The 25,762-nt window shown below is 51.0% G+C and overlaps 1 protein-coding gene across 5 annotated transcripts in view; it reads right to left on the reverse strand.

Moving 5' to 3' along the window:
• Positions 1–10,558: 10,558 nt before the first annotated feature.
• The window catches only part of UCKL1 (uridine-cytidine kinase 1 like 1), a 58,006-nt gene continuing 42,802 nt past the window's right edge, over positions 10,559–25,762 (reverse strand). For 2 of the 5 annotated variants that reach the window (XM_044454825.1, XM_044454823.1), the window contains exons 8-15: positions 25,644–25,663; positions 22,337–22,435; positions 21,315–21,408; positions 19,914–19,976; positions 17,087–17,209; positions 16,513–16,620; positions 15,386–15,542; positions 14,305–14,685 (exon numbers count right to left, since the gene is read on the reverse strand). In XM_044454825.1, coding sequence (XP_044310760.1) covers positions 14,609–14,685; positions 15,386–15,542; positions 16,513–16,620; positions 17,087–17,209; positions 19,914–19,976; positions 21,315–21,408; positions 22,337–22,435; positions 25,644–25,663 — 741 coding nt within the window. In that variant the 3' untranslated portion in view covers positions 14,305–14,608. Of the gene's footprint in view, positions 10,570–14,304; positions 14,686–15,385; positions 15,543–16,512; positions 16,621–16,853; positions 16,857–17,086; positions 17,210–19,296; positions 19,358–19,913; positions 19,977–21,314; positions 21,409–22,336; positions 22,436–23,542; positions 25,664–25,762 lie in introns of those variants that run through there. The other 3 variants (XM_044454824.1, XM_044454826.1, XR_006417069.1) reach the window with 3 other exon arrangements.

A 25,762-nucleotide genomic window follows, 5' to 3' on the forward strand; every position in this document is an offset into this window, starting at 1 on the left:
ATTTCCCAGATTTGCTGATGAGTCTAGAAAATTGGGAAGTCCTCATCTAAGAGCCGAAGCAACAGTGGCTTCTGAGTAGCCATGCCTACTCAGAAGGAATTCCCACTGAGCATAATGGAGCACACTCCAGGATAAGTAGGTATAGGGTTTCAGCCTTTATGTATTTGCATAATATATATTTCCAAATTGAAAATGAAAGTTAATCAAATACCAGAAAATATTAAATGATGCAACGTTCAGAGATGAATCGACTCCATCAGGGAAGATGCAGACTTGAATTTGGAAGGGCTGAGCAGGGCTGCCAAGTGCAATACATTTTGGAGGGTCCTAAGCCAGAGACAACTTGACAGCAAACAGCTACTGCTACTAAAGTTGTAACACTTAAAGCAGCAGAATGAATGGTGACGTGTAAAATAATGGTAAAATACTCGAAGCAGCCAACAGAGAAAACCAGAATCATTTAACAGTAGAGACAGAAGGGGCCAAGAGGGCCGTCCAGTTCAACCCCTTCTCAGTGCAGGACTCCAGGTGAAACCTCCCCTCTCAGAGGGCTGTTCCGCTGCACCTTGAATTAATCCTAGAGTCACAGACACATGCATTAGTCGAGATGGAAGGGCCATGAAGGCCCTCAAGTCCAACCCCTGCAGTTGCAGGACACCAAGTCCCACCATCCCACTCAGGTGGCTGCCCCGTTTCTTTCTGAGTGTCTCCAGTGTGGGAGGGCCCACCACCTCTCCATGCAGCTGGTTCCACTACGGTATTGCTCTGACAGTGAGGAAGCTTTTCCTCACGTCTAGCCTGAATCTAGGTTGCTGCAACCTGAGTGGATTATTCCGTGTCCTACGCTGTGGTATGAGCGAGAACAGAACTTGACCTTGCTCTTTATGACAGCCTTCGAGGTACTTGTGGCAACATGTTCCCCCTCAGTCTTCTTTTCTCAAGGCTGAACATGCCCAGTTCTCTCAGTCATTCCTCACAGGGTAGTGGGGCAACATCCTTCCACAACCTCCTGGGGTAATTGCTTCCACAGTCGCACTGCTCCCACAGTCTGGAAATTTTTCCTGATCTCTGGTTGGAACCTGGCTTCCTGGAACTGGAGCCTGTTATTCCGTGTCCTGCACCCTGGGATGATCAAGAAGAGACCCCGTCCTTCCGCTTTGTGCCAGCCTTTCAAGTACTTGCAGAATGCTCTCCTGTCTCCCCTCAGTCTTCTCTTCCTGAGGCTAAGCACGCCCAGGTCTTTCCCTCTGTCCTCGCAGGCCTTTGCTTCCAGCCCCCGGATCATCCTTGTTGCCCTCCTCTGAGCCCTTTCCAGCTTGTCCGCATCTTTCTTAAACTGTGGAGCCCAGAAGTCGACGCGGGACTCCAGGTGAGGCCTGAGTGCTGAGTAGAGGCGAACTGCACCTGTGCTTAAAGGGTCTTGACCAATAGGAAAGGGTCTTGCAACTTGAAATATGCATGAGGACCGGCACCAGGCTCCTGGAGAAGGCATTCTGGCACCATGGTGCCATTACTGATAAGGCCTTGTCAGCACCTTCTTACGTGCACTAGGTGCGGATGTCCAAGAAAGGGCTTCTCTGGATGAACTCAGGCAATGGGTGGAGCCGCCTCTCTTGGATCTAAGAAGTGCTGCTGTTGTGTGGATAAGAAAATGCCCCAAAATGGGGCCCTCTCTCTTTGGGTTTGGTGAGTGCACCCGGGATGTCGAGGTGCCCCTACAAGATGGTGTCCCTGAAGGCATTTTGCCTATTCATAAAATGGCTGCTCGGATAATGCAATGCCTCAGAATGCTAAAAGGGAAACACCTTACCCAGAAGGTGAGTACAAGGGGGGGGGGGCGAGGGACTGAGCCCGAAAGCACAAAGCCCCTCTTTTGAACACCATTCAAGATGATGTGGAAGGACTTTATTTGCAGCAAGCAAGCCACCCAATAAAATGCTTTAACATCGAAAAAAATCTTAAGAAATACAATAACAATCGGGAGGAACAGAGAGTGCGGTCTGTCCTGTGCTGAGAAAGCTATCTGTGCACCCCAAATCTGGCCCACGAGGATGAGGGATGGGAACAGGATTCTGCTTTGGCTCTGGCTGGCTAAGATGATGTTAAACTGGCTGGCCCTTTTGCTGCGCACACCAGGCACAGATCATGCGATCGGCCAGGATTCCTGCGCCCCTTGCCCCCGGTGCCTTTCAGAACTGCCCTTCACCCCGGGGAACTGAGCGGGTGAAACGAGCCGATTGCTGCTTCCCACAACAGAACAGTCCCATTCCTGTGTGCCCTGCTTCTGTGCAAGCACAGGAGCCCTGCCAGTTAAAAAGTCGACAACCCCCGATACAGGATATCCTGTAATTGCAGCACCCAGTTGATCTTGGAGAGTGGAAACTGTGCTTGTGCATGTTACGCTGGCTACAGAGGGAGGGCAGTTGCTCTGGGACTGCGTGGGCAGATGATTACAGGACTGGAAATTGAACAGTGGGAAGTGAAGGGTGCCGCCTTCTTCCTGACCCTATCTTCTATGCCCTCCAACAGGTTCAGTGCAGAGAGACAAGTCTGGAAGTTACCAAACAAGGGAAAACCTGGGTGTGCCACTTTTTTCTCCTGCAGGGTTCCTGTGCCTTTAGAATGCCGTAACCATTAACAGAAATGCAGCATGGGAGGTGCCGAGTTCCTTCCGGTTGCACACTTAGTACGCGCACAGGAGCACATTGTGTAAGAGAAGTTGGCTTCCTAGGGCCAGTGGGCCTCCTTTTTGTGAGGAACCTTGCCAGAGTGGCCACTTGCCCATCACACCAAAACAGGACAGAGCTCATCCAAGAAAGACTGCACTCGTGCACGAAAATCTGCATACGCTGATTTACATACAGAGATGCAAATGCTGACTAAGCAAAAGAGAAGTGCATCTCACCATTCTCAGTCGGCTGCTCCGTTTCCCTTTCAGGGCCCCTGTTGTTTCTTAAGGTATTTTATCCTTAAACTGGACCTGGGTTGGGCAGCCTTTTAGGCAGGCAACACCTTCCAACTGAGGACTGCCCTCTTTCATGAAGCAGGACACATGGCCCCCTCTTCCACGATCTAACCTCCTCCAGCTACTCCGTTGTGTCTGTTGGAAATCTGGCCTTTTTTGAGAGCTGCCTTTGAAGGTGCGCATCACTTGTTCCGCCCGACTGAGAGCGCAACCGTCCGGACTTATACGCGCGGCCTAAACCTCACCCCAACTGTCAAAACGCCAACTTGCACATCTCTGGATCAAAGGAGCGGCAAGATGGTCAAACCGATATTGTTCTCATGTTTAATATCTGCATTTCAGGTCCGAGCTATTTTTAGTTGCCAAGAGGTGCTCGTTCGAGAACAACTGATGTGGCAATTGTGGCTGGATTTTTGTGTGGCGTTGGTCAGGCAGGAAGTCAGCCAGAAATTTCCAGCGAAGCTGCAGAAGAAGCGAACTGCGAAGTGGTGTGTGGAGAGCAGCGTGGGAGTGTGTGTGTGCGCGCGGGGGGGGGGGGGGTGTGGGGGAGTGTGTGAAAGACTCAGATCTGATGGTACCAGAATTCTGCCTGGAGGGAAGACAAGGCACGGTCCTCGCTGGAAGAGTGCGGGGTTCAATTAATGCTGCATTGCAGCCACATTTAATAAACCTCTCCACTGGTATTATTTCTTGCTGCATTTAATCGTGTAATAGTGCTAGACCTGTCAGTTAATCCTGATCGGGTGTCCTTCAGATATGTGGGTCTATGGCTCCCAGCAGCCCATGCATAGTGCAACACATTCCGGAGAGAACCAGGTTGCTCCTGAGCTCAGTGCAGGACTGATCAGGTCTCTGCCCCAGGAGGCTTACAATCTGTAGGTCACCACTGGGGAACGATGAATGGCTTGTTAACCTGTCCTTCCTCAGAGTTGCTCAGTGGGTTGTATGTGGCCCCCTCTCGTTTTATCCCCACAAGTGCCCTGCCATGTAGATTGGATGGAGAGGGAGAAACGTAGGGCGTGGGGGTTAGCAGTTGGTCCATGTGGCCAAGTCAAGGGGACCTGATTCCCAGGTCATGGTGAATCTGATGGGACACTCTCGGCCTCCCGTACCACACAAGTCCTTCTCCCCCACTCCCTAATTTGCAAATACAGTCCTGCACCCTGGGTGGCGGGGAAGGGGGCAGCTGCTGGCGCTCCAGAGAGCAGCTGAGCAGGTGCCTGAGAAATGAGGGTGCGGCTCAGTGGGCACTTCCAGCCCTGAGCAAGCTAGGTTCTTTACTTGCAGGATGTCTAAACCACTCTCAGTCTGAAAAAGAGTTGGGGAACAGCAAAGGACAAGCAATGAATAAAAATGCAGAAGAAAAGACATGCTGAAAGTCAGGTTATAGGCATAAAACCTGAAGAAAATGGCTTAATAGGCAAGATCGTTGAAGCAAAGCTTGTTGGAATTAAACAAAAGTCTTGACCTGATGGCAAAAACCTGGCCGGAGGGGGGGGGGGGGCAAGCACAGGGAGATTCCGCTGCGACTGCCACCTGGAGTACATAATCTGAGGAAGACAGAGAAGGGCTCCGTCTGCAGATGGTTTGGGTTCCTCCTTGCCCCACACAACAGCCTGGCTCATTCTCCGGACCCTCTCTGTGGCATTTTCAGGGGTCTGGAGGGGGTGCCGTGGGATGGAAGGGTGAGGAGGCTTCTTCTGGCAACACAGAGGGCCCTGTGTAAATCTTACTCCAACTGAGTAAGTTTATTGTCATTCTGTTCAAGGTCAGCAACAGACCACATGCGAGAGAACCATGATGCTTAATTCAGTTAAGATTCCTGGATAAAGAAGAGGAAGAGGTTTGACTGATTCTGGATCAGCTTCTCAGGTCATTTTAGATGAGGTTCAATCCTTTGTAAAAAGGTAGGTTTGCACCCTGGGGGTCCCCCCAAAACTGACTCAGCCCCTGATACCCAGGAGTGGCAGCAAAGCCTTTGATGCCCCATAATATGCAAGTCAAACTATTCCAATGTGGTTGCAGGGTGGCTCTCCTAGGACGCGGCTGCCGAGGACTCTAGTCTAACTGAGTCGTTTTGGCCCCTGCAGCAGAAAAGCTCACAATCGCTTGTCCCTTCACTCCTTCCCCACTTCTGGCACTAGAATTACAGTATTGGTAGATTAAATCAAGCACCCCCTGCCCCCGCTCTGTGCCCTAAATCAGTCACCTGAGATGGTTGCCTTTGTCTGCCCAATGGTAGGGCCGGCTCCGTGAAGTCCAGTGTCCGAGTCCTTTGGACATTCCCGTGGACCAGAGGCAGGAGAGAGGAGAAGCCAGGCAGGGATCAGGGCCCTGCTCTCACGGAGCTGTCCCTCGCGTCCCTTTCAGGACACAGCCCGATCTTTTCTATAATGGTTTTTATTGTAAGCTGGCTTGGTACAATTTTATTCCAAAGGCTGGGATGATATGATGATAATGATGGCTTTAAAAATAGCCGTGTTAGCAACAGTGTCAGAGCTGACAAAACTAACAGAACGAAATTCAATAGGGACAAATGTGAAGTCCTGCACTTATGAAAAAGAAACCAAATGCATCGCTACAAGATGGGGAATACTGGGCTCAACAAAACTGCAAGTGTGAAGGATCCTGGGATTGTTGATCGCGAGCTAAATATGAGCCAACAATGTGATGTGGCTGTAAAAAGGACAAAGGCTATTTTAAGCTGCATTAACAGAAGTATCACTTTCAAAGCATGTGAAGTACTGCTTTCCCTTTACTCAGCGCTGGTTTGGCTTCACTTGGAGTCCTGCATCCAGTTCTGGGCACTGCAGCTTAAGAAAGATGCAGACAAGCTGGAAAGAGCTTGGAGGAGGCTGACAAAAATGATCCAGGGACTGGAATCTAAGCCCTGTGAGGAGAGATGGAAAGAACTGGGTGTGTTTAACTTCAAGAAGAGAAGACTGAGGGGAGACAGGATGGCACTCTCCAAGCACTTGAAAGGCTGTCACAAAGAGGAAGGACAAGATTTCTTCTTGGGCATGAACATGGTGGGCATGTCGTGAATGGAGCCACTGGAGCTGGGGGTCAGACTAGATGGCCTGGGAGCCCCATCTGACTCGCTCTGTTTCTATGTTTCTCGATCATCCCAGAGTGCAGGACACAGAATAATGGGCTCAGGTTACAGGAAGCCAGATACTGGCTAGATATCAGGAAAAAAATTCTGTTTGTTAGTACAGTATGGCAATGGAACCAAAGACCTGGGGAGGTGGGGGGCTCTCCCACGCTAGAGATATTCAGAAAGAAACTGGACAGCCCTCTGAGTGGGATGCTGTAACTTGGAGTCCTGCATTGAGCAGGCGATTGGAGCTGATGGCCCTCTGGCCCCTTCCAACTCTACTTTTATTTGATTCTGTACGATTCTGCGGCAGACTACCTGTTTGCAAAGGCAGGCCTGGTGTTTCTTCATCACTGGCCTCGCCCTTAAAAGCCTACATATCGGAAGATCTGCGTGCCGCAGTCTGCACCTCACCACATGCTGAGCACCGCTCTGTATTCTCCCTCTGCGCAGGATGGGTGGGCAAGCTCGCAGGGCACGGCCTGCTTGGCTGTGATGCCGCAACTCTGGAAAGCACTCCCAGGGCAGCTCTGCTTGGCTCGGTCACTGCTCACCTTTCCACGCGCCGCCTTTGAAGTGGCAAAAGCAAGCTGTCCTCAGGCTGCTGCTATTGATTGCAGTATGGTGTGTGTGTGGGGGGGGGGTTTACCTCTGATGGCTGTTTGGATGCTTTTTTCTTGCATGTTTTTAGAAATGTTTTTCGTGGTTTTGTTTTGTGGGTTTCCCCAGTCGCTGTTGCTTGTCTTGGGGCAACTTTCTCCTCCTCCCCCTCCCATTTGTAGACCTCCTGGGTTTCCCCACTGCTGCTTCCATCTCTTTTGCTGGAAAGAGCTGCCGAGGAAGGAAAGAAGGAAAGGTTACGCAGCTCCCTTGGACTGACAACACACGGGCTTCCTCACCCAGATGCTCATTGCTCATGCTACTTTCTTCCGTGTGCATAAGAGAGGCATTTGAACAGTATGTGAGACCAAGCTCACTGGTGCGTGTGTGAGGGACAATATATAACACAGGAAAGGCAAAATCAGCACATGCAAATATATCAACAAACTTACGGAAGTTGCTAAAAATCCGATGGAACTATTCATAAATAAGGCTCGAAAAGCTGGTCAATGCTGGGACCATCCTGAATGCGAGAAGTTTAATACCTACAGAACGTCCTGAGTTTGCAGAACGTGCGCTGTGTTGCATATCCCAAATACTAGTTCAATTGTGGATATTGTTAGTTCTCCTTTGATTTTATGGAACTGTTTAATGGCAAGTTATACGGGTTTTTCACTGTGAAGACCACACATTGAGAAGTTCTGGAAATGTGACTGATACATGCTCTTTGTGTAAATTATTGTCTACACCCACCAAAGCAAAAAATCAAAACTTGGAATATCTTTAACTGGGCGCTTTCTGTATTCACATATAATGTTGGTCCTTTATCACTTACATTGGCTACCCGTTGAGGTCTGGACCCAATTTAAGGTGCTGGTGATGACCTATAAAGCCCTAAACGGCTTGGGTCCTGGATACCTGAAGGAGCACCTTCTTCCCTATGCGCCCTCCCATCCCTTGAGATCTGAGGCAGAGGTCCCGCTCCAGGAGCCCTCCTTGAAGGAGATTAGGAGGCTGACTACCTGGAGGCAGTGACACCCCAACAATGAAACATGCTCCCCAGAGAAGGTTCGCCTGGCGCCAACACTTTTTCCCTTTTGGGATCAAGTGAAAACCTTTTTATTTTTCCACTATTTTAATTGTTAATTGTCTTACTTTTATATATATATATAATTTATATATATATATATATATAATTTATATTTGGTTTTTATATTTATTATTGGATGCTGTGCTCCTTTTATTTGTCTATCTTACTTTAGTGCTATTGTCGTAAACCATCCCGAGACATCAGTGATGGGACAGTATATACACGTTTTAAAGAAAATAAATACATACATACATTTGATGGGCTCTAAGTTCCAATGGATCATGCAGCGAGCGCCAGAATGAACTTTGGCGGAGGAAGGAAGAGTTGGAAAGCAGAGAGCACCAAGCATGGTGGCTGGAGAAACCCCCGGCCTGGTAGGTTGAAGGGATCTTAGCCGGCTCTGCGGGGATTTAAGCAAGCCGGCTCCGGACGGGACGATGGCGTGGCAGAGAGCCACGCCATTTTGTGCCACCATGGGTCGAGTCACCCCATGGTACAGACAAAGCTGCACAGAGGATCCTTCTGAGCCATTCAGCTGGAGCCCGTGCTTGTGTGGCCGACAGCCACGTGGAATCCGTGCCACGTGGAAACGGGTCCAGCTTCTCACACACCACCAAAAGACATGTTCTTCCAGCCTTAAGTTAACTCCTCGCATAACGGCACATGAGTGGGAGCAGGAAAAGAAGAGAGCAGAACTTTTGGTTGGTGAGACCTAGAACTCTTCAGACGTGTAGAACTACACACCCTATCATCCCCAGCCAGGTAAGTGGGGATAATAGGTGCTGCAGTCTGACATTCTGGAGGGTGTCATTTTTGGGAAGACTAGCCTAGAGTGTTAGATGAGGACTGGGGGGAAATCAACCTTAGTGTTAATAACCCCCCACCCCAAAAAGCCAGTGCGGTTTTATGGCTAGAAAGTCATTCCTGGGCTGGGTTGGGGTGAAGCTAAAGCTCAAAATCCTTGCTCTGCTCACTGGGTTACCCAGGGCTAATCCTGATTATTTGGCATGAAGCAACCTTGCTGGATGGACAAAACTGAATATCTATGACACCATCTTTCTTGAAGGAAAGGTGAGATGGAAAATAAAACACACCTGCCCACACTTGCGGTTCTGGCGTTGTCGACTGACCTGCCCGTGTGACTTGTGCTTGCTTCAATTTCAACTTCTTAACCATGTTCTAATTAATATTGTACTGCATGCTCTGCATTTTGCATATTGCTTTGAGTGCACTGGCCTTGGTTTTCTACAACCCAAGGTAAGCACCTTTTCTACAGAAAACAATTAGAAACTGAAATTACTTCAAGGGATTTTGAGAGACCCCACTGTCGCCCGCACCAGGGCTTCCTCTTTCGGATGACAGCTGCGGGACCTTGGCTTGGCAACCCTTTTCTGCCATGCTCAGCACCTCCTCCTGGATCCAAGCAAGAGTGAGACACACCACTGTCTTACACAACAGGGATGCCCACCACACAAAAAAAATCTTACCAAGGGACTTGCTTACCAAGGGTTGCTTAAAGTCGCTCACCTGACACACTCTCTCACTCTCGCTTTCTCTTTCTGAGCTATAGATAGAAGAGACCAGGCCTGCTGGGCTCCGAGATCGGTATCTTTGTGATGCACTCGGTTCTCACTCAGTGCGTTGGGTTTTCCGGTCACTGGTTGGAGGAAGGACAGGTCCCCAGCAAGGTGTGCTTGGTGCCTTTGGCCAGAAATGGGTTATACGTCCACCCACACACTTTTTCCGAGATGGTTGGGTAACTGCCACCACTAGTTTTGCTACGAATGTAAACTGTGAAAGGTGTGAAGGAGACCGCGATGCACACGGTCGCACTCAGAGGAGGAGCTGATGCTGAACACACAGGGAGTGTGAGCATCGGTCTCTCTGCCGAAAAGGTTTTGCACTGCAAGGCTGTGGGAAGATTCCCCCCACACCCCCCCCCCCCCCCCGGCCATATTGCAGGGGAAAGCTTTTTGAAGCGTGGCGCGGTTTGTCCTGCAGTGGAAAGTGGGGAGAGAGCCGAAGTGGGGAGGGCGGGCTTTCTTCCCCTCTCTCATATCAGATCACAACAGGGTTCCTCCCGTGAAGATGATGGCTGAGAGATTAAGAACAGATCCAGGGAAGGGCGTCACACAGCAGATAAGGGGCATCCACAAAAGACGGAGCGGCCAGCCATCGGCGTGACTTGAAAAGGAGCCTGGACCCATCGTGCAGAAGGATGCAATCCGAGGCTACGAGGCCTGATGGCTAGAGGCTGTCCCCAGTATCAGCAGCAGTATGCCTGGGGGCACCAGTCGCTGGGGAACATGGGCTTGAGGGTGGTGCTGCACTCCTGAACCGCTTGTGGGATCCTGTGGCCAGAAGACACGGAGGAAGGCCTTCTCTGTGGTGGCGCCCCATCTGTGGAATGCGCTCCCCAGAGAGGTCTACCTGACGCCGTCGTTATTTGTTTTTCGGCGCCAGGCCAAGACCTTTTTATTCAAACAGTATTTTAATAATCTTTAATATTTATAGTTTTAATTATGCAGCCAGTGTGTTTCCAAGTTTTAATTGTAATTGTAATTCTATTTGTTTTATTTATGTGTGTTGTGAGCCATCCCGAGGCTGTGTAGCAATGGGGACAGCATATAAAAACTTTAAATAAATAAATAGACAGACAGACAGACAGACAGACAGGGTTCGATGGACATCCTAGCAAGGTTCTTCCTGTGCTCTTAAGCAACCCCAACCTTCTTCTTATTATCATTACATCGTATTTTTCTTGGCATTTTACTGCTGCTGTGAGATGCCTGGACCACCGCTCAGTGGAAAGGCACGCTACGCATTTGCTCGACCAGCTGTGGCAGCAACGGGAAACTTTGGAGAACCAGTCAGAAACACATTTCCTCCCCAACATACCTTGATGAAAAAAGTATTTCCACATTTTTGCATATACTCCAGGATAGTTTCTTTCTCTACTTGCAATGCAATTCAGCAGATTTTTTCAACAGGATGCCAAGTTACTTATATGCGTCCAAGTCAGAACAACATTTAGCAATTCAAGCAACCACCCCCCCCCCAACCCAGAAGGCTACAGCTGGCTTGCTCATGGTGCAGGTAGAGGGGCAGCACATGGATCAGAAGACTTTTTGGGTGGGGTAGTGATTAGAGTGCTTGACTGGGCCTTTGGCAATCAAGGCTCTAGTCCTCAGTGATGTTCACTGGGTGACTTGGGCCAGACACTGCCTCTCAGCCTGACCTCAGATAATGTAGAGACAAGGAAGGACTACGGAAGCCACCTCGGGTTTCTTTAAAGGGGGAAAAGGCAGGCTATAAATGCAACACCGCAATTTTTTAACCAGATGGGAAGCCTCTTCCTGTCCCTGCATCCAGCATTATCCGAGAATTTGAGGTGGGCTAAGGGGGGGACAACTGTCGCAGGCAAGCCCATATGCTCTCAACTCACCCCTCATCTTGCAGGATAAAATGGCCACGTCCACAGGTTGCTGCAGACGGTCCCCAGGAACCCTGGGGGTCTTTCAAGCTTATCAAGTAGCTCCCATGCAGAGATCAGCAGGCACAGAGGGGCAGAGGGCTAAGAACATAATCAGCCTTCCTTGGTAATGAGCCGCCCCGAGGCTTCGGCAAATGGGGCGGCATATAAATGTCTTAATAAATAAATAAATAAATAAAATGTGCATCCCCGTGGGAATGCTGCAGCCCTACAGATGGTACCTCTCCAGATGTTTTGGACTTGGGTCCCAGAAGCCCCAGCAGCGTGGCCAGGGGCCAGGAATGCTGGGACTTGATCTCACGAACATCTGCAAACTTTTTAACCCACCTGCTCCCTACAGCATCTTGCAAGAACGTAGCAGGGGGGTAAAGGTGACATCAGAATCCGCTGGTAGATGCTAACAGAGGTTTCCCAGGGTTTCTGACTCCTGATCAACTCATGCTGACAAGCATCCCTGCTCTTCTCCACTGCATTTGCTGCAAATGATGCTCATGGTAAAACCAGGAGTGGCGTTTTGCGTGAAAGGGCTTGTGAAGCCAGCTCTGGTGCAGGAAACCGATTCCTGGAGCTCAGAGACACTGGTCAGGGTCACACAATCACCAAGGACAAGATGCTGCCACGGCTTCCTTTCTGTCTTCCCTCATGTGCCATGCAATGTGCCCGCCCGCCTTCCCGGCGCAGGGCTTGCCGCATCGGGGAACTGTGTCGCAAGGGCTGGCTTCCAACCCACCCCAGACGCCAAAAGGAAGCCATGGCTTGGAAGCCAGCCCTGCCGTGCCCTGGCCGGCTCAGAGAAATCGGACTAATCGCGCAGTCCATTACCAGCTCGTGCAGGGAAACGAAGGTACGTGGGCTTCCTTTCCCTGGCAAGCGTGTGAAACCAGCTGCTGATGCACTGATGTGGGAACCCTCCGAGAAAGACATTAGGAGGCAAAGTACCCGGAGGAGGGCTTTCTCAGCGGTGGCGCCCCACCTATGGAATGAGGTCCGCCTGGCGCCGTCGTTATTTGTTTTTCAGCACCAGGCTAAGACCTTTTTATTTCAATGATATTTTAATAACTTTTAATATCAGTTTATAGGTTTTAATATGCAGCCAGGGAGAATCTGGATTTTATCTGTATTATGTTTTATTTTGGTACTGTCCATGGGGTTTTCACAGCAAAGATACTGGACTGGGTTGCCATTTCCTTCTCCAGTGGATCACGTTTTGTCAGAGCTCTCTGCTATGACCTGTCCGTCTTGGGTGACCCTGCATGGCATGGCTCATAGCTTCATTGAGCTACGCAAAACCCCTTCGCCATGATAAGGCAGATGGGGACTGCAGCCAAGAAATTAAAAGATGCTTGCTCCTGGGGAGGAAAGCTATGGCAAATCTAGACAGCATACTAAAAAGCAGAGACATCACCCTGCCAACAAAAGTGCGTATAGTCAAGGCTATGGTTTTCCCAGTTGCAATGTATGGCTGTGAAAGCTGGACCATAAGGAAGGCTGAGCACCGAAGAACTGAGGCCTTTGAACTGTGGTGCTGGAGGAGACTCCTGTGAGTCCCTTGGACTGCAAGACGATCAAACCGGTCAGTCCTAGAGGAGATCAACCCTGACAGCTCTTTAGAAGGCCAAAAACTGAAGATGAAACTCAAATACTTTGGCCACCTCATGAGAAGGAAGGACTCACTGGAGAAGAGCCTGATGCTGGGAACAATAAATGGCAAAAGAAGAAGAGGATGGCAGAGGATGAGGTGGCTGGATGGGGTCACTGAAGCAGTCGGCGTGAGCTTGGGCGGGCTCTGGGGGATGGTGGGGGACAGGAAGGCCTGGAGGAATGTTGTCCATGGGGTCTCGATGGGTTGGACACGACTTTGCGACTAACAACAACAACATGTTTTATTTTATTTATGTAAGCTGTCCCGAGGCTATGCGATGGGACAGCATACACATGCTCTAAATAAGTAATAAGTAAGTAAGTCTATCTCAGCTCCATCGTGGTTTTGCAGCAGTGCCCAGCGGATGGAGTTTGAGGGTGGGGGGCAGGAGAGGTGTTCAAAATGATGCGTGGCATGGGAAGAGTGGAGAGGGAGACATAACGCTTGAATGCAGGGTGATTCCATGAAGCAGATTGCGGGGGGGTGGTTAGGAAAGGAAAAGTTCTACACACAATGTACAGTTAAACTATGGAATTCGCTGCCACAGGAAGTGGTGTTGGCTGCCAGTCTAGATGGCTTTAAAAGGGGACTGGACTTATCATGGAAGAGGAGGATCTCTGTGGCCACTAGCCTTGCTGGCCACGTGCTCCCTCCTTCACCAGAGGCGGCCTGCCTGCACACGCCAGCTGCTGAGGGGCTTGGGCAGGAGGGGGTCTTGCCCCCATCCTGCTGGAGGGATCCTGGGGCAGCTGGGTTGCTGCTCTGAGCACAGAGTGCTGGGCTGGACGGACCCTGGGCTTGATCCAGCATGGCCTTGCTTATGCTCTTACGTTCCTGGCAGTAGATAAAGCCGATCCAGTCCAAGCCCGCGGTCCACCCCTCTGCAGAACACGCTCCAGAATGGCCTGCAAAGCACAGCAAACATGTCACCATGCAAAGGAGTGTCTCGAAAAATAGTTTGCACACCATGCAGAAAGCGAGAAGGCTTCTCCGTGTGGGCGGGATGGGTGTGTGCACGGGTGATCTCAGAAAAACAATAGGAAAACAGCAACCAGGGTAACAATCTTCAAATCAAAGCTTTTGAATCTTGATTATATATACATATAGGCTTTGTAGCCCTGCTGGTTCATGGACATTTTGCCCAGATGACCAATAGCTTCGCAAAACACAGCATACATTTTCATGACAACTAGAAACTCTGCAGTTTCTTTCCAAACTGAAGCAGAAATTTTAAAGAAATTGTGGTCCAAGTCACGTCCTAGTTTTCTGCCACTGGCATTAAAAAAGGCACTCATCCTGCCACAGAAATTTCTGTGGCTTTGTACAGCTTCAGCTGGTGAAAATGTGGTACTTTACTGGAAGCCGGATGCACAACTGGGTTAGGCAAGATTGGCATGAATTGTCACATACTTGAGACTTAGCCAAAACATTATGTTTAATAAAATAAGTTATATTCCATCTTTTAAATTAAAATAAACTGCCTCTAGACTCAGAAACACTCATGAACACATAAAAGGACAGTGAGGTTCCTTCCCCGCTCCCTCCCCATTCCCTAAAAAATATGTTTTCTGTCTCCGATGCAAGATGCCTAAGGAAAAACAGCTAGGCCGCAGGCCAAACATGCTTTTGCAAATGTTTGGGCACTGCTTGAAGAAGAGGGTCCAGTGAGGGTGCAGGGGCTGCTCTTCCTTCACAGTGGTTCCTTTAGAAAGAGGAGTTTGCTACGAGTCCAGGATGTCTTCCTCATCGCTCCAGTCAGGAGGCGCATCTGTGCCAAAGTAACGGTCCCCAAAATTTCCTAGAAGGGAGCAGGAGGCAGGCCGTGAGGAAGCTGAGTGAGGCATTTGCAGGAAGATACTGCATGGTGAGTACCCAATTCTTGGCAAAAGCTACTGTGTTTTCCCTCACCAGAAAAAATGCTAAGATCCTTCAGCCAGGTTTGTAACCTTGCAGCTAGTGGATTCATGTAGCAGCATCTAACAAGTAGTGTTTCCTGGGTAAAACCAGCTTTGGGATGGTCTTTATTTATTTTTATTAGATTTATATCCCGCTTTTCCCCCCTTACAAGCTCAAAGTGGCTTACATCATTCTCCTCCACTGTTTTCCATCTTATCCTCATGACAACAACCCCGTGAGGGAGGTTGGGCTGAGCGTCTGTGACACCCAGTCGGCCCCATGGCTGAGCGGGGACTGGAACCCAGAGTGCTTGCATCCCAGTCTCGTGCTCTTGGCTCTTGAACACTTAGCCCAGATAAAGCTGCCTGCATCTAGAACAATGGCATGTCCGGAGGAAACCAAGATTTATGCGTAGCTCAGCACAAGCAAACAAGTCCCTAGTACCTGGGTCAATGCAATGCAAAATAACGTTCAGGAACTGTGCGTGAGCAAGTAACACCAGCGGTCACACAAGCGCAACCTTCCCCAGGGACCGGGCACTGCAGACCCTTCAGTGCTTCGCCAGCACCTGCTGGTCAGGCCTTCTAAGCCAGGTCACTCACCGATGCCCGGGATAATACGGAAGAGGTCATTCACTTTCTTGTCCACCGCCGTGGTGATGATCTTCACTTGCGGGAAGGCGTAAGCCACAGAGTGGACCCCCATCTCAGCCATCAACAGCGACAAAAGAAAGATTTTATCCTCGGGGACATCGTGGTCCTAAGAGAAGGAAGGGAATTTCAGCGTCTTGTTCGGCCCTGACATGGCCTTTTGCTTATTCATTTTATTTCCTCTTTATTACCGGTTTTTAGCATAAAACAATCCCAAAGAGCGGTATAAATCGACTGAAGCACCTTAAATCATACCAACATTGGCTAATAAACATGAAAGGCAGAAGGAGCAAGTTTCCCCCTTATTTGTTTCAAAACAACAGATAGTTTCTTTGCAAAATAGCTCAGTTCACAACTAGCAGGCTACACCCCCTGGAAGACTAGCCTCTGAGCATACACAGTGCTCTGTGGAACCCAAACCAGAAGCGATCTCCCCAAACCCTCCTTTTCAGCAATGCCGGGTTCCACCCCTCTGGGTGGGCCTGCCAAAGAAAGGCTAACCTCTTTGGTCTCTGCGAGCCCAATAACCGGGTAGCCACCCATCCCCACGGTCCGTCACGGCAGGCCAAGGGCTGGCTTCCTCCTCTTCGTCCCCTCCCTCTTTTCCAAGCTCCGTCTGTTCCCATCGCCTGTCCGAGCACCTGGGGGTGACCGTCCCAGGACGGGCCCTCCCTCCTCCGCCCACACTCAAGTCCCACACTCCCCGTTTCCCAGCTGTCACCGTCCCCACCCAGAGCCTGTGCAATCCCACCTTGGAACACACGCCAAGAACAGCTGCCTCGCCGTTCACAGCATCGAAACGCCTGCAGATTTTAGCTTAAAGCACCCCTGGAGGACAGGGCTGGGCGGGACTGACAGGCAGCCAGCTCTGTTTGGAGGCCCGGAGAAGCCCCACATATGGCCCTGCCTGTCTTCTTGTCCTGACGGGGACCCTCTCCAGGTCCCCACACAGTCCCTGGTTTAGTGGGGAAAACGGGGGCGGGTCCTCCCCGGCTTTCCAGCCGAGCCCGTTCCCTGCCGAGGCTTCGCTCGACTCCTGCAGTCGGGGAGGAGAGGGGGGCACTCTTCTCTGCCCTTACCAGCAGCACCCGCACGGCCATCATGGCCGCCGCTCCCGTGGAGACCGTGCAGTCCATCAGGATCACGTGATCTTCGCTGATGTCCTTGGGAAGCCGCAGGTAGTGTAGCTGGGGGAGGCACAGAGGAGGAAACGGCTCGTTCGGAATGGCCGGCGGGGAGCGAACCGGCCCCTCGAAGCTGCCCTGCCCACTCCTCACAATCCCATCACAAGGAAGCCGCCTTCTCCGCGGAAATGGAGGACCAGGAATAGGGCCAGGAAACGGCCCGGATCATTCAGTACCCATTAAACCGCACTGGGCCCCTCTGATTTGTTTGGCTCGGATTTTGGCCTTTCCTGTACGCACTTCGCCTGGGGAAGGTTGGGCCCCCCTGACTGGCCCATGCCTCTCCCCAGCCCTGCTCGGCCTCTGGCAACAACGCAAATGCATCTGTTCGCATCCCACCCTCCGTCTCAGAAACCGTGTCTGCCACGGAAGGGCACAGGGTCAGAGCGACTGGGCAGCATTTGGGGTATCTCTCCCGAGCTGGTGAAGGGCCCCAAACGCGTGTGCCGCCCCGGCCAGGCTTCCCCACCTCTGGCTCGCCCGTGTAGCGGTTCGTCTGGATAAGGATGGTGCCAATCCGGACGTCTTTGCAGACGGCACGCAGCGCAGGCTCCATGGTCTCCCCGGCCCGCAAAATGGACACGCCAGTAATCTGGAAGACAAGCCGCAAACTGGAACCCGCACCCCCGCCTGTTCCGCAAGCGCCGTCTGCTTCTCTCCCATCACTCCTGCTTTCAGGCTGTGGGGATGCGCCCTGTCCCCGATGCCGGAGACAAACCGTCACCAGGGAAATCACATTTAGGCTAAGACCTTTTTATTTAAAACTTATTTTAATTGTTAATTTATTTATTTAACTAGGGGTTTGTTTGTTTTTTAATTTTTAGCCGAGAATGCACTGAGGTTTTATTGCACTGGGGTTTTATTGTATTGTTATTTATTGATGTTTTGTGAGCCGCCCCGAGGGTTTATTGCGATGGGGTGGCATAGAAATGTTTTAAATAAATAAATAAAGAGAGAGAGAGAGAGAGAGAGAGAGAGAGAGAGAGAGAGAGAGAGAGAGAGAGAGAGAGAGAGAAGATTAAAAAAGAACTGACTCAGCAGGTCAAGGATTATCATTGGGTCCTTTATGAACTCCAACTGACTTGGTCTGTCTTGTGTAGACGACAGGTTAAATTCTGTAGACTCACTGGAATGCTTTTGTCTGGTCAATTTCCTGTTGGGGAGCAAAAATCCCCAGCTAAAATGGGATTCATCCGTGACGCAAACAATTGCCAGTTCCCTTTCCTTTTCTGCCAGAGAAGCCTTCCACCTTGTTTCTGTCGTGAGCTGCCCGAGGCTTCGTTGCGATGGGGGCAGCATAAAAATGTTTTAAATAAATAAATAAATAAATAAATAAATAAATAAATAAATAAATACCCTGAGAAGGAGTGGAGCAACTGAAATTGGGGGTAGAGGGGCTTGCCAGAGACAGGAAAGCCCCCTCCTTCTCTCATTAGGTGGAAGTAGTGCCCCTGAATTGGCGCAAGAAGGTTATTTCTTGCTGGGGAGCCTGGAATTTGCAGTTGAATCTGACCTCTAAATGGAGCTGGGTGGCAGGGGAAACTCCAGTCCCCTGCTTCCTAGCATTTGCTTTGCCCATAAAGTTTTTCTTTTCTTTGCATTTTCCTTCACAATACCTGAAATTTAAGCCCTTTTCAAACAGTCTCAAGGAAAAGTTAAAAACCAAAATCAAACGCATGCTAACACAAACAACCATCAAGAGAGCCCAAAGGAAGCTCATCTCTCAGTTGTCCTTGGATCACAAGGTTTGCTTCAGCGTCCTAGAAAAAGGAGCCTTTATTGAGATGTCACCCACTGTAGACACAGTTAATTGGTTAATTAAGCTTTGCTAAAGTAAGTCAGGCAATTAATCAGTTAGAAAAATGGTTAAGGAGTGGACAGCCCTGATCCCACAGAGTCATTCTTCTTTTCTGATTTTGTTTTGGGAAATGTAATCCCACATAAGAGAAAATAAATTCTCAAGTGCCTGAAAGGCTGTTTATCAAACAACCTGAAATAAAACCAGTACATCACTGCAAAACATTATTAAGGACACAATTCTGTGCAAATTCAGAAAGAAAAAGGCCTACACTTCCCAGCTGGTCATGTTTTCTGTCTAAATGTGCATTGAACTTTACCCTTACAGGCCTAAAACACTCCTAAAATCTGTAAATATGGCTGGATTTTCAACAAATCCTGTGCATTCAGTGAGCAACGTTAGTTAATGTAACTTCTCATATATCTTGAGTATCTTGGGAGCATTATAAAATATTAATAATACTTTCTGTTGGAATTTTAACTGAAGTTTCTGAAGAAAGAAAGATCTTTCTGAAGTATCTTTTGTGCATTGGGCAGAATTTAAAAAAAAGTCAGCTGCCTGAGAACTATTTTCTTCTTTTGTTTTTTGACATGTAAACGCCTTCCCTTCTTGCTGCTCCCTGGATTACCCCTCCCCTCATCCCCAGCCAGCAAACCAACAATCCAGGATTATAGGAGCTGTATTTTCAAAAGAAATTTGGAGGACACTGTGGTGGGGAAGTTTCCTTTAGTCTCTGTGCACCACGCTTGGACTTTCCCTTTTCTGTGGAAACCGGGGCTGTTCTTTCCATTTTGGGTGTGTTCAGACTGAATCTGGTACGACTGAAAAGAACCTGCTCATCATAACCCACCCCCTACGACATGCACGCCTCTTAGACTCACCTAAATACAGAGATAAAGGTCAGAAAAGTGAGGTGGTGAGAAAGCCATTTCAAAGACACATCTGTAAGATAGTGACGGATCACACACTGTACACAAAATCCGTATGTGTGCGTGTGAGTCAAAGCATAATTTTTACTTCCAAAAATTTTGAAGTGGCGTGCATTCCCTCTGTTATTATCTCTTAAGAATCCCAGCTTACAATGGCTTGAAGGGTTTAACAGGGCTTTAGCTGTGATGGCCCCTGAACGGTTTACCTACAGAGGTTTGCCAGTAACCAACTTGGCTGGCTTTTAAGAGCCAAAACAAAGCCTTCGTTATTTTGCATGTTTGCTCGCCACAACAGCTTGCTTCCAGGGGACTGGTTTTGTTGTGTCTGATTTGCATGTAACATCTGAATTCGGAACAGGCAGATGGTTTGCAATCATCACCCCATTTGTAAAACAAGGTGCACACATTGCTCACTTAACGATTCAGAGCTGTGCTAAAATCAGGTTCTTTCAGTGGCTGCCACAGTGCTCAGTTTCGCCCACTGATGCCATGCAAGGCTGCATCCGCTCTGCAAAACTTGGCCCATTTGTCCAAAACATGCTTTGGGGAGCCTGGCTGGTTGGACTTACTTGCTTCCCACTGTAAGCCTGACCTTCGTAGTCCTGGCCCTGCGGGGTCTGTACTGTGCAGCTCTGGAAAGGGGCAGACAGAAAAGAGGCATGAGAATTAGGAAGGCATTTGAACAAAAGATGGAGGACGCAGAGACAGAGAAGGGGGAAGCCCCAAACCGGGACAGGGCGATACTGCACCTGCTCCTGGCTGATGGGAAATGTCTCATTTTGAGGGGGCAAAAACTTGGATGTTGTTGCCTGCCTTTCCTCCCCTTGCAAGGAACCCAAGGGTCTCTGCCTCTGCATTTATCCTCACAAAAACAACCCTGTGAGGTAGGTCACTCTGAACGTCTAGGCCTCACCAAAAGACACCCGGTGAGCTCCATGTCTGAGTTGGGACTAGAACCCAGATCTCCAGAGTCCCAGAGTATACGTAGCTGTTTTCCCCAGCGTGATGGCCTCTAGATCTGTCGGACTACAACTGCCATCACCCCCAGCCAGCCTTCCCAATGAGCTGTGATCAACTGTTCCAGGTGGGCTGAGCCTTGTCCCCCAAAAGCCACTGCACTGGCCTTTTCCAGAGCCATTTGCTGCTGTTCCAGCCACCTGCAAGCCCACCAAGCCGCAGGCTGCTTGCCCTGCATTTCACTCTTCAAGTCATCCCAACCAATCAGGGACTACATACTGGATGTGATCACCTGACATTACCAAACCAATCAGAGAGGGCTGTTTGCTAACGCGACTAAGGGCAAACAAAGTCTATTGAGAGTGAGGGCAATGCTTCTTATCCAGGTACTATAAACAATCCGGGACAATCAGGAAACACAAAGGAATCCTTTGAAATTGAAGTTTTGGGCCCCTCATTACAGGAAGGATTTAGCCAGGGTAGAGTCAGTGCAGCGTAGGGCCACAAGGTTGGTGGCCGGTTTGCAGAGGATGCCGTATGAGGCAAGACGGAGGGAACTGGGTCTCTTCAGCCTGGAGAAGAGGAGACTCTGAGGGGATATGTTGGCGACATACAGGTATGTGAGAGGGTGCCACACGGAGGTGGGTCGAGACTTGTTCTCCCCTGCAGAGGAAGGCAGGATGCGTTCCAACACAGCAAAGCTCAGGGAACCCAGGTTCCATTTAGATGCCAGGAAGCACTTCCTGACAGTCAGGACCCCGAGGGCGTGGAATGGGCTTCCACGGGAGGTGGCTGAGGCCCCATCGGTGCGGGTGTTCAAGGACAGGCTGGACATGCCCATGGTGCGCATGTCATGAGCGGAGCCGGCTGGAGCCGGGGGTCAGACTAGATGGCCTGGGAGACCCCTTCGGAACAGCTCTGTTTCTATCTTCTGTGTTCCTAACCCCCTTTGCAGCCCTGTCACAACAGTCCATGAAAATCGCCTGAAGAGATGGGAATGATTAACAACCTACCTGAAAAGGCAGAAAGGACAAGGCATGTTCAATCAGAAGGCGCATCAGCCGCTTGGAGTAGAAGATGAACTCATCCCGGCTCGTCTCTTTGTCCCTAAAAGGGAAGAGCAGCAGGGGAGAAGAATCAGCGCCCTGCATGGAGACGTGGACGGCCTGGTCTGTTGTGTGGCTGAGAGAAGGCAGCGTGGCGCTGTGGTCCTGAAGAAGAATGAGCGTCTCCTCACACCAGGGATGGGGTCTGAGGCTTCCTGAATCCAAAGCATGCGCTGCACTTCTGGCGTTCGATCCTTTAAGGTGGATTGCTTTTGGAGCACATGGTGGGGCCCACCACCCGCCGGGTGACACCAGTGGCTAGGGGCCACTACCACTGAAGTCACTGTCCTGCACCCCTTTGCTGCCCTCCTCCGTTCACAGAGAGGGATGGAGATCTGTGCTGTTTATCTACAGAGAAGGGGACTTGGCTGCTCACTCCAGGACCAGCGGAGTCCCCCTACTTCTGTGGCACCCCCATTTCGGCCCAAGTCCCTCTGGAGCTTCTGCCGCTGCCACATCAGCTGGGATGGATTTGGTGAGCCCCCAGCTCTAGTGACAGTCTAAATAAGTTTTAAACAAACATAAAATAAATAAAATGGAGAGGAGGATTATATGTGGTGTATTGATTAAGAGTATAGGTCTGAGGCTCAGGCGATCTGGGTTCCAGCCCCTGCTCAGTCATGGAGCCAACTTGGGGACTCTGGGCCAGTGACAGACTCTCAGCCCAGCCTACCTTACAGGGCTGTTGTTGTGGGGTAAGACTGAGAACAGCAGGCGGAGAATGTTGCAAGCTGCCCTGAATTCTTTAAAAAAGAAAAAGGGCAGGTATAAATCTAATAAATATATATGTAAGCTGCCTTGGGCCCCTTGCAAGAAATAAAAGGGCAAAATATAAATGCAATTAACAGGCAGAGCAACCGTTTTCCTACATCCCAGCCCAGGAGGGGGAGAAGGCAAGACGCAGGGGAGGGCTGTGGCGGTGGACTCACCGGATGATGGTGTGCATGCCCCGGACCTGGGGGGTGTTCTTCAGCACGCTGAGGGTCTTGGGGAGGGGGTGGCACTGGTGGGCGGAGGCCAGCGCTGCCCTAGTGACCAGGGGGAGATTTGAGACACGTTAACTGCTTGCCAGCGACCGCCGTCCCCTCCCCGCCACCAAAGAGGAAACACCCCCAAGAGCGCATCGCTGTTCTCATCTGAACAAACCACACCGACTTCTGGCCGTGGGCGAAGACTTCCCGGGGAGGAACCATGGGTGGGGGGGGGGTCTCCCCTCCTGCCTCTGTGCAGGGATCCTTCCCCAGCCTGCTCAGGAGGATGCAGATGCAAGATGGGCCTCTTAAACTGCCCCCCCCCCTCAGAACTGCATGAGGGAGAGCGGGGATGAAGGCTCCTGGGCCGTTCCACCCACATGTTCGGGGGCAGATGGGTCCACCAAGCTCCCAAGACACCCAGAGCCTTCGAGGGAACCCATGGGGAGGCGGGCAGTGAGATCTCCTGGACAGAGCCATGGGGAGGGGGGATTAAGGTCAGAATAGGGCCGGGGGTGTGCCAGGCGCTTCCTTGGGGTTCTTTGGGCGAATTAAGCCTAACGAACCCATGAATGAATTCAACTAATTTCTTGTGGCCCAGCAGCATTCGGAAACTGCCCAATGACGGGATGGTTTGAACGTCATCAAACATGGATGGGGAAGGTGTGGTGCTCCAGCGGAGGGTGGATTGCCCTCCTAGTATGGGGTGCCAGGTTTCTCCCGGTGGTTGGTTCAGATGGACAATACACTCTCGGAAATTGCACAGGTGAAAGCGAATTCAGGACAAGTGAAAGAGGAAGGCAGGAAAAAAGAAAAACAAGCGCCAAACGAACAGTGCCCGGCTTCTCAGAAGATGGACACTGGTTTTAGAAAGAGCATGCGTGAAAGCACAGACGTCACCACAAGCAAACCAAAAGGAGGCAGTTGCCCAGACTCAGGAAGATGGCGTGGACCTGCCCCGCGGCTGCAACACTGGCCCTCTGGCCACAGCCTTCCCCACCCTGGGAACCTCCCTGGTGGGTTGGACTCCATTTCCCATCACTGCCTCTCAAGACGCAGTCCGACGCACCTGGGACGCACCTGGGCTGCAGAAGTCTGTTTGGCCAGCTCTCTGCATCTCCGTTTGTGCAGATCCGAGCCCAAGCATTCTCTGCTACAGAAAACCTCATGCGCCTTCTTCCCGAGTCGTCTGTGCAGAGACACTGATGTGCTTTTGTCCAAAGGTGGGAGCCCCTACCTGTCTGGAAACAGGTCTGCCGTTCCACTGTTGGTTGGCACCGGGCCCACATTATTGCTGCTTTTTAACAATCAGGCGCACCTGCTTTTGTGCACAGTATTTTAACGAAGAGTTATTGAATGCGAGCAAAGAACACGAGCCGACCAAGCAGAGGGGCCGGAGCACCAGCAGGTCTGTGGGTCAGCTGTGGGGCATCAAGGGGGAGAGGGACCCTTGGAAGTCTGGGCCCCTGCATTCATTTTGGTTTCCCCTCTGCCGCACCAGAAAAAAGCAACCGGGGGCCAAACTTCACAGTGCATGGCATGCATTCTGCTTTTGCATGTTTTTAGAGAGCAACCGTGAAGAACGTGGGTGGAGGGACCGCTTTCACTGCCTGCCACAACACATGCCTTTGTCCCAGCAAAATCCTCCCGCCAAGAGACTGGTCACAGCTGAAAATGGCTGTCAAAGCCAGCTGCAGCTACCCTGCCTGGGCACACAGCTGTTTTTTGGTGGGTGATTTTTTGGGGGCACAGCTGGGGGGGGGAGAAAGGAGTTAAAAGGCTCCCCCACCCCAAGCCGTGGCCCCAATCAGATTTCCCCACAGCTACTGTGCACAGATACAAATACACACGCAAATAGGTTGTTGTCCTAATGGCGATTTAGCCCCAAGCAGTGTTGCCTTCACTTCTTAGGTAGCCGGTGGCAACACACAGACTATCTAGCTTGATCTAGTTTTAATATTGCTTCTGCTACCTCTGAGTTGTACCTCCACATCCTCTCACTCCACACGGGCCTTTTCACCACAGCCTATCCACTGCGGGTTTCCCTGAAGTTTTTGGAAGAGCGTGGCAGGACCTCTTGGCTGCCATAAAACAACAGGGACTGGCAGCTTGGATGCTACTTTACGCAAGTGACAGGGCTGCTTGGCCGGGGGCAAAATCTGGATGCAGGAAGTGGGGTGCAGTGCCCAGTGTTGTTCAGAACAGCAACAACTGGTGTGTGTGTGTTGGGGGTGGGGGGTATGTCTTCCGATACCCCCGTTTTCAATTGCTGCGGACAAGAGCATGGCACGACATACGTTTGCAGACCCCCCCTGTTATCGGCCCCTGTCCAGCATGCCCGCAGGGCTGCACAGCAGCGGGGCACCTGTGCAGAAAGAGAAACCCGAGTCGGGCGCTGGGTGAGTACGGCCAAGCATGATCCTCACTTGCACCCACCCCTCGCCTGGGCCCAGCCTGCAAGACGGCTTTATCAGCCACTGGCACAGGATGCCAATGCGAAGTGGCCTTCCCGCCGTGCCATCTGAAAGGCAGAGAGACGTCCATCAGAGGAAGGGCCCTGCCCCGTCTTGGCGCCCCACATGAAACCTCCAGCTCGGCCCACGGGTCTGCCAACAAGCCTATCCTGCCAAGCGGTGCTGAGCTGCACAGAGCGAACCCCGCACGGGAGCGGCACCGTGAGACCGGAGAGGTCGCTGGGCCAGAATCTTGTTTCCAGCTGTGATTTGCTGGATACTGCTGTGGACGGTTCCCAAAACACCTGCTTTTTATTCCAGGAAAGGGGCATCCACGATCCCCTGGCAATCCAGGCGACATGCGACATTTCCCCTGGGCAAGGGTTGCTCTGCTGGTTTAAGACTTCCCGGCCAAAGCTGATGGAAGGGGAAGAAACCCGCAGAGGGAAAGGAGGACTTGCTGGCAGCCCTTTTCTGCTTTGGGGCTTAATATCCCCACTTCTCTAGCTCCCGACTCCTAAGGAACGTTGGCCCCCGAGAGAGCTAAGGAAGGCCAAGGGCATCTCTGGTATTCTCTCCTGCTGATTTGGGGTTCTCCACTACCAAGGGATCTCCGGGCTCCTCCCTGGGCCTCAAACCCCCGAGCAGAAAGCATCGATTTGTCTTTGGGCCAAAGTGGGCTGGGAGGTGTTGTCTGACCACTCCATGGCCTCCTGAACATGCAGGCTGGGGCCCAGCAAAAGCTCACACAATTTAGCAATCAAAGCAAGCCAAAAGGCCAGGCCAAACGGGACCGGGAATGCGTTCCTCACATATCCCAGCGTAGCTTCCTCTGTGTGCCGGGCGGGCAGAGTTGTTCAGGGATCCGTCAGGGAGGAAACAAACACAAACACCCACACACAGATGACCGGGGGGGGGGGGGGGGGGGGGG

Source organism: Varanus komodoensis, unplaced genomic scaffold (genome assembly GCF_004798865.1).
Source record: "Varanus komodoensis strain SLA01 unplaced genomic scaffold, ASM479886v1 scaffold8, whole genome shotgun sequence".
In the NCBI taxonomy this organism is placed as follows: domain Eukaryota; kingdom Metazoa; phylum Chordata; class Lepidosauria; order Squamata; family Varanidae; genus Varanus; species Varanus komodoensis.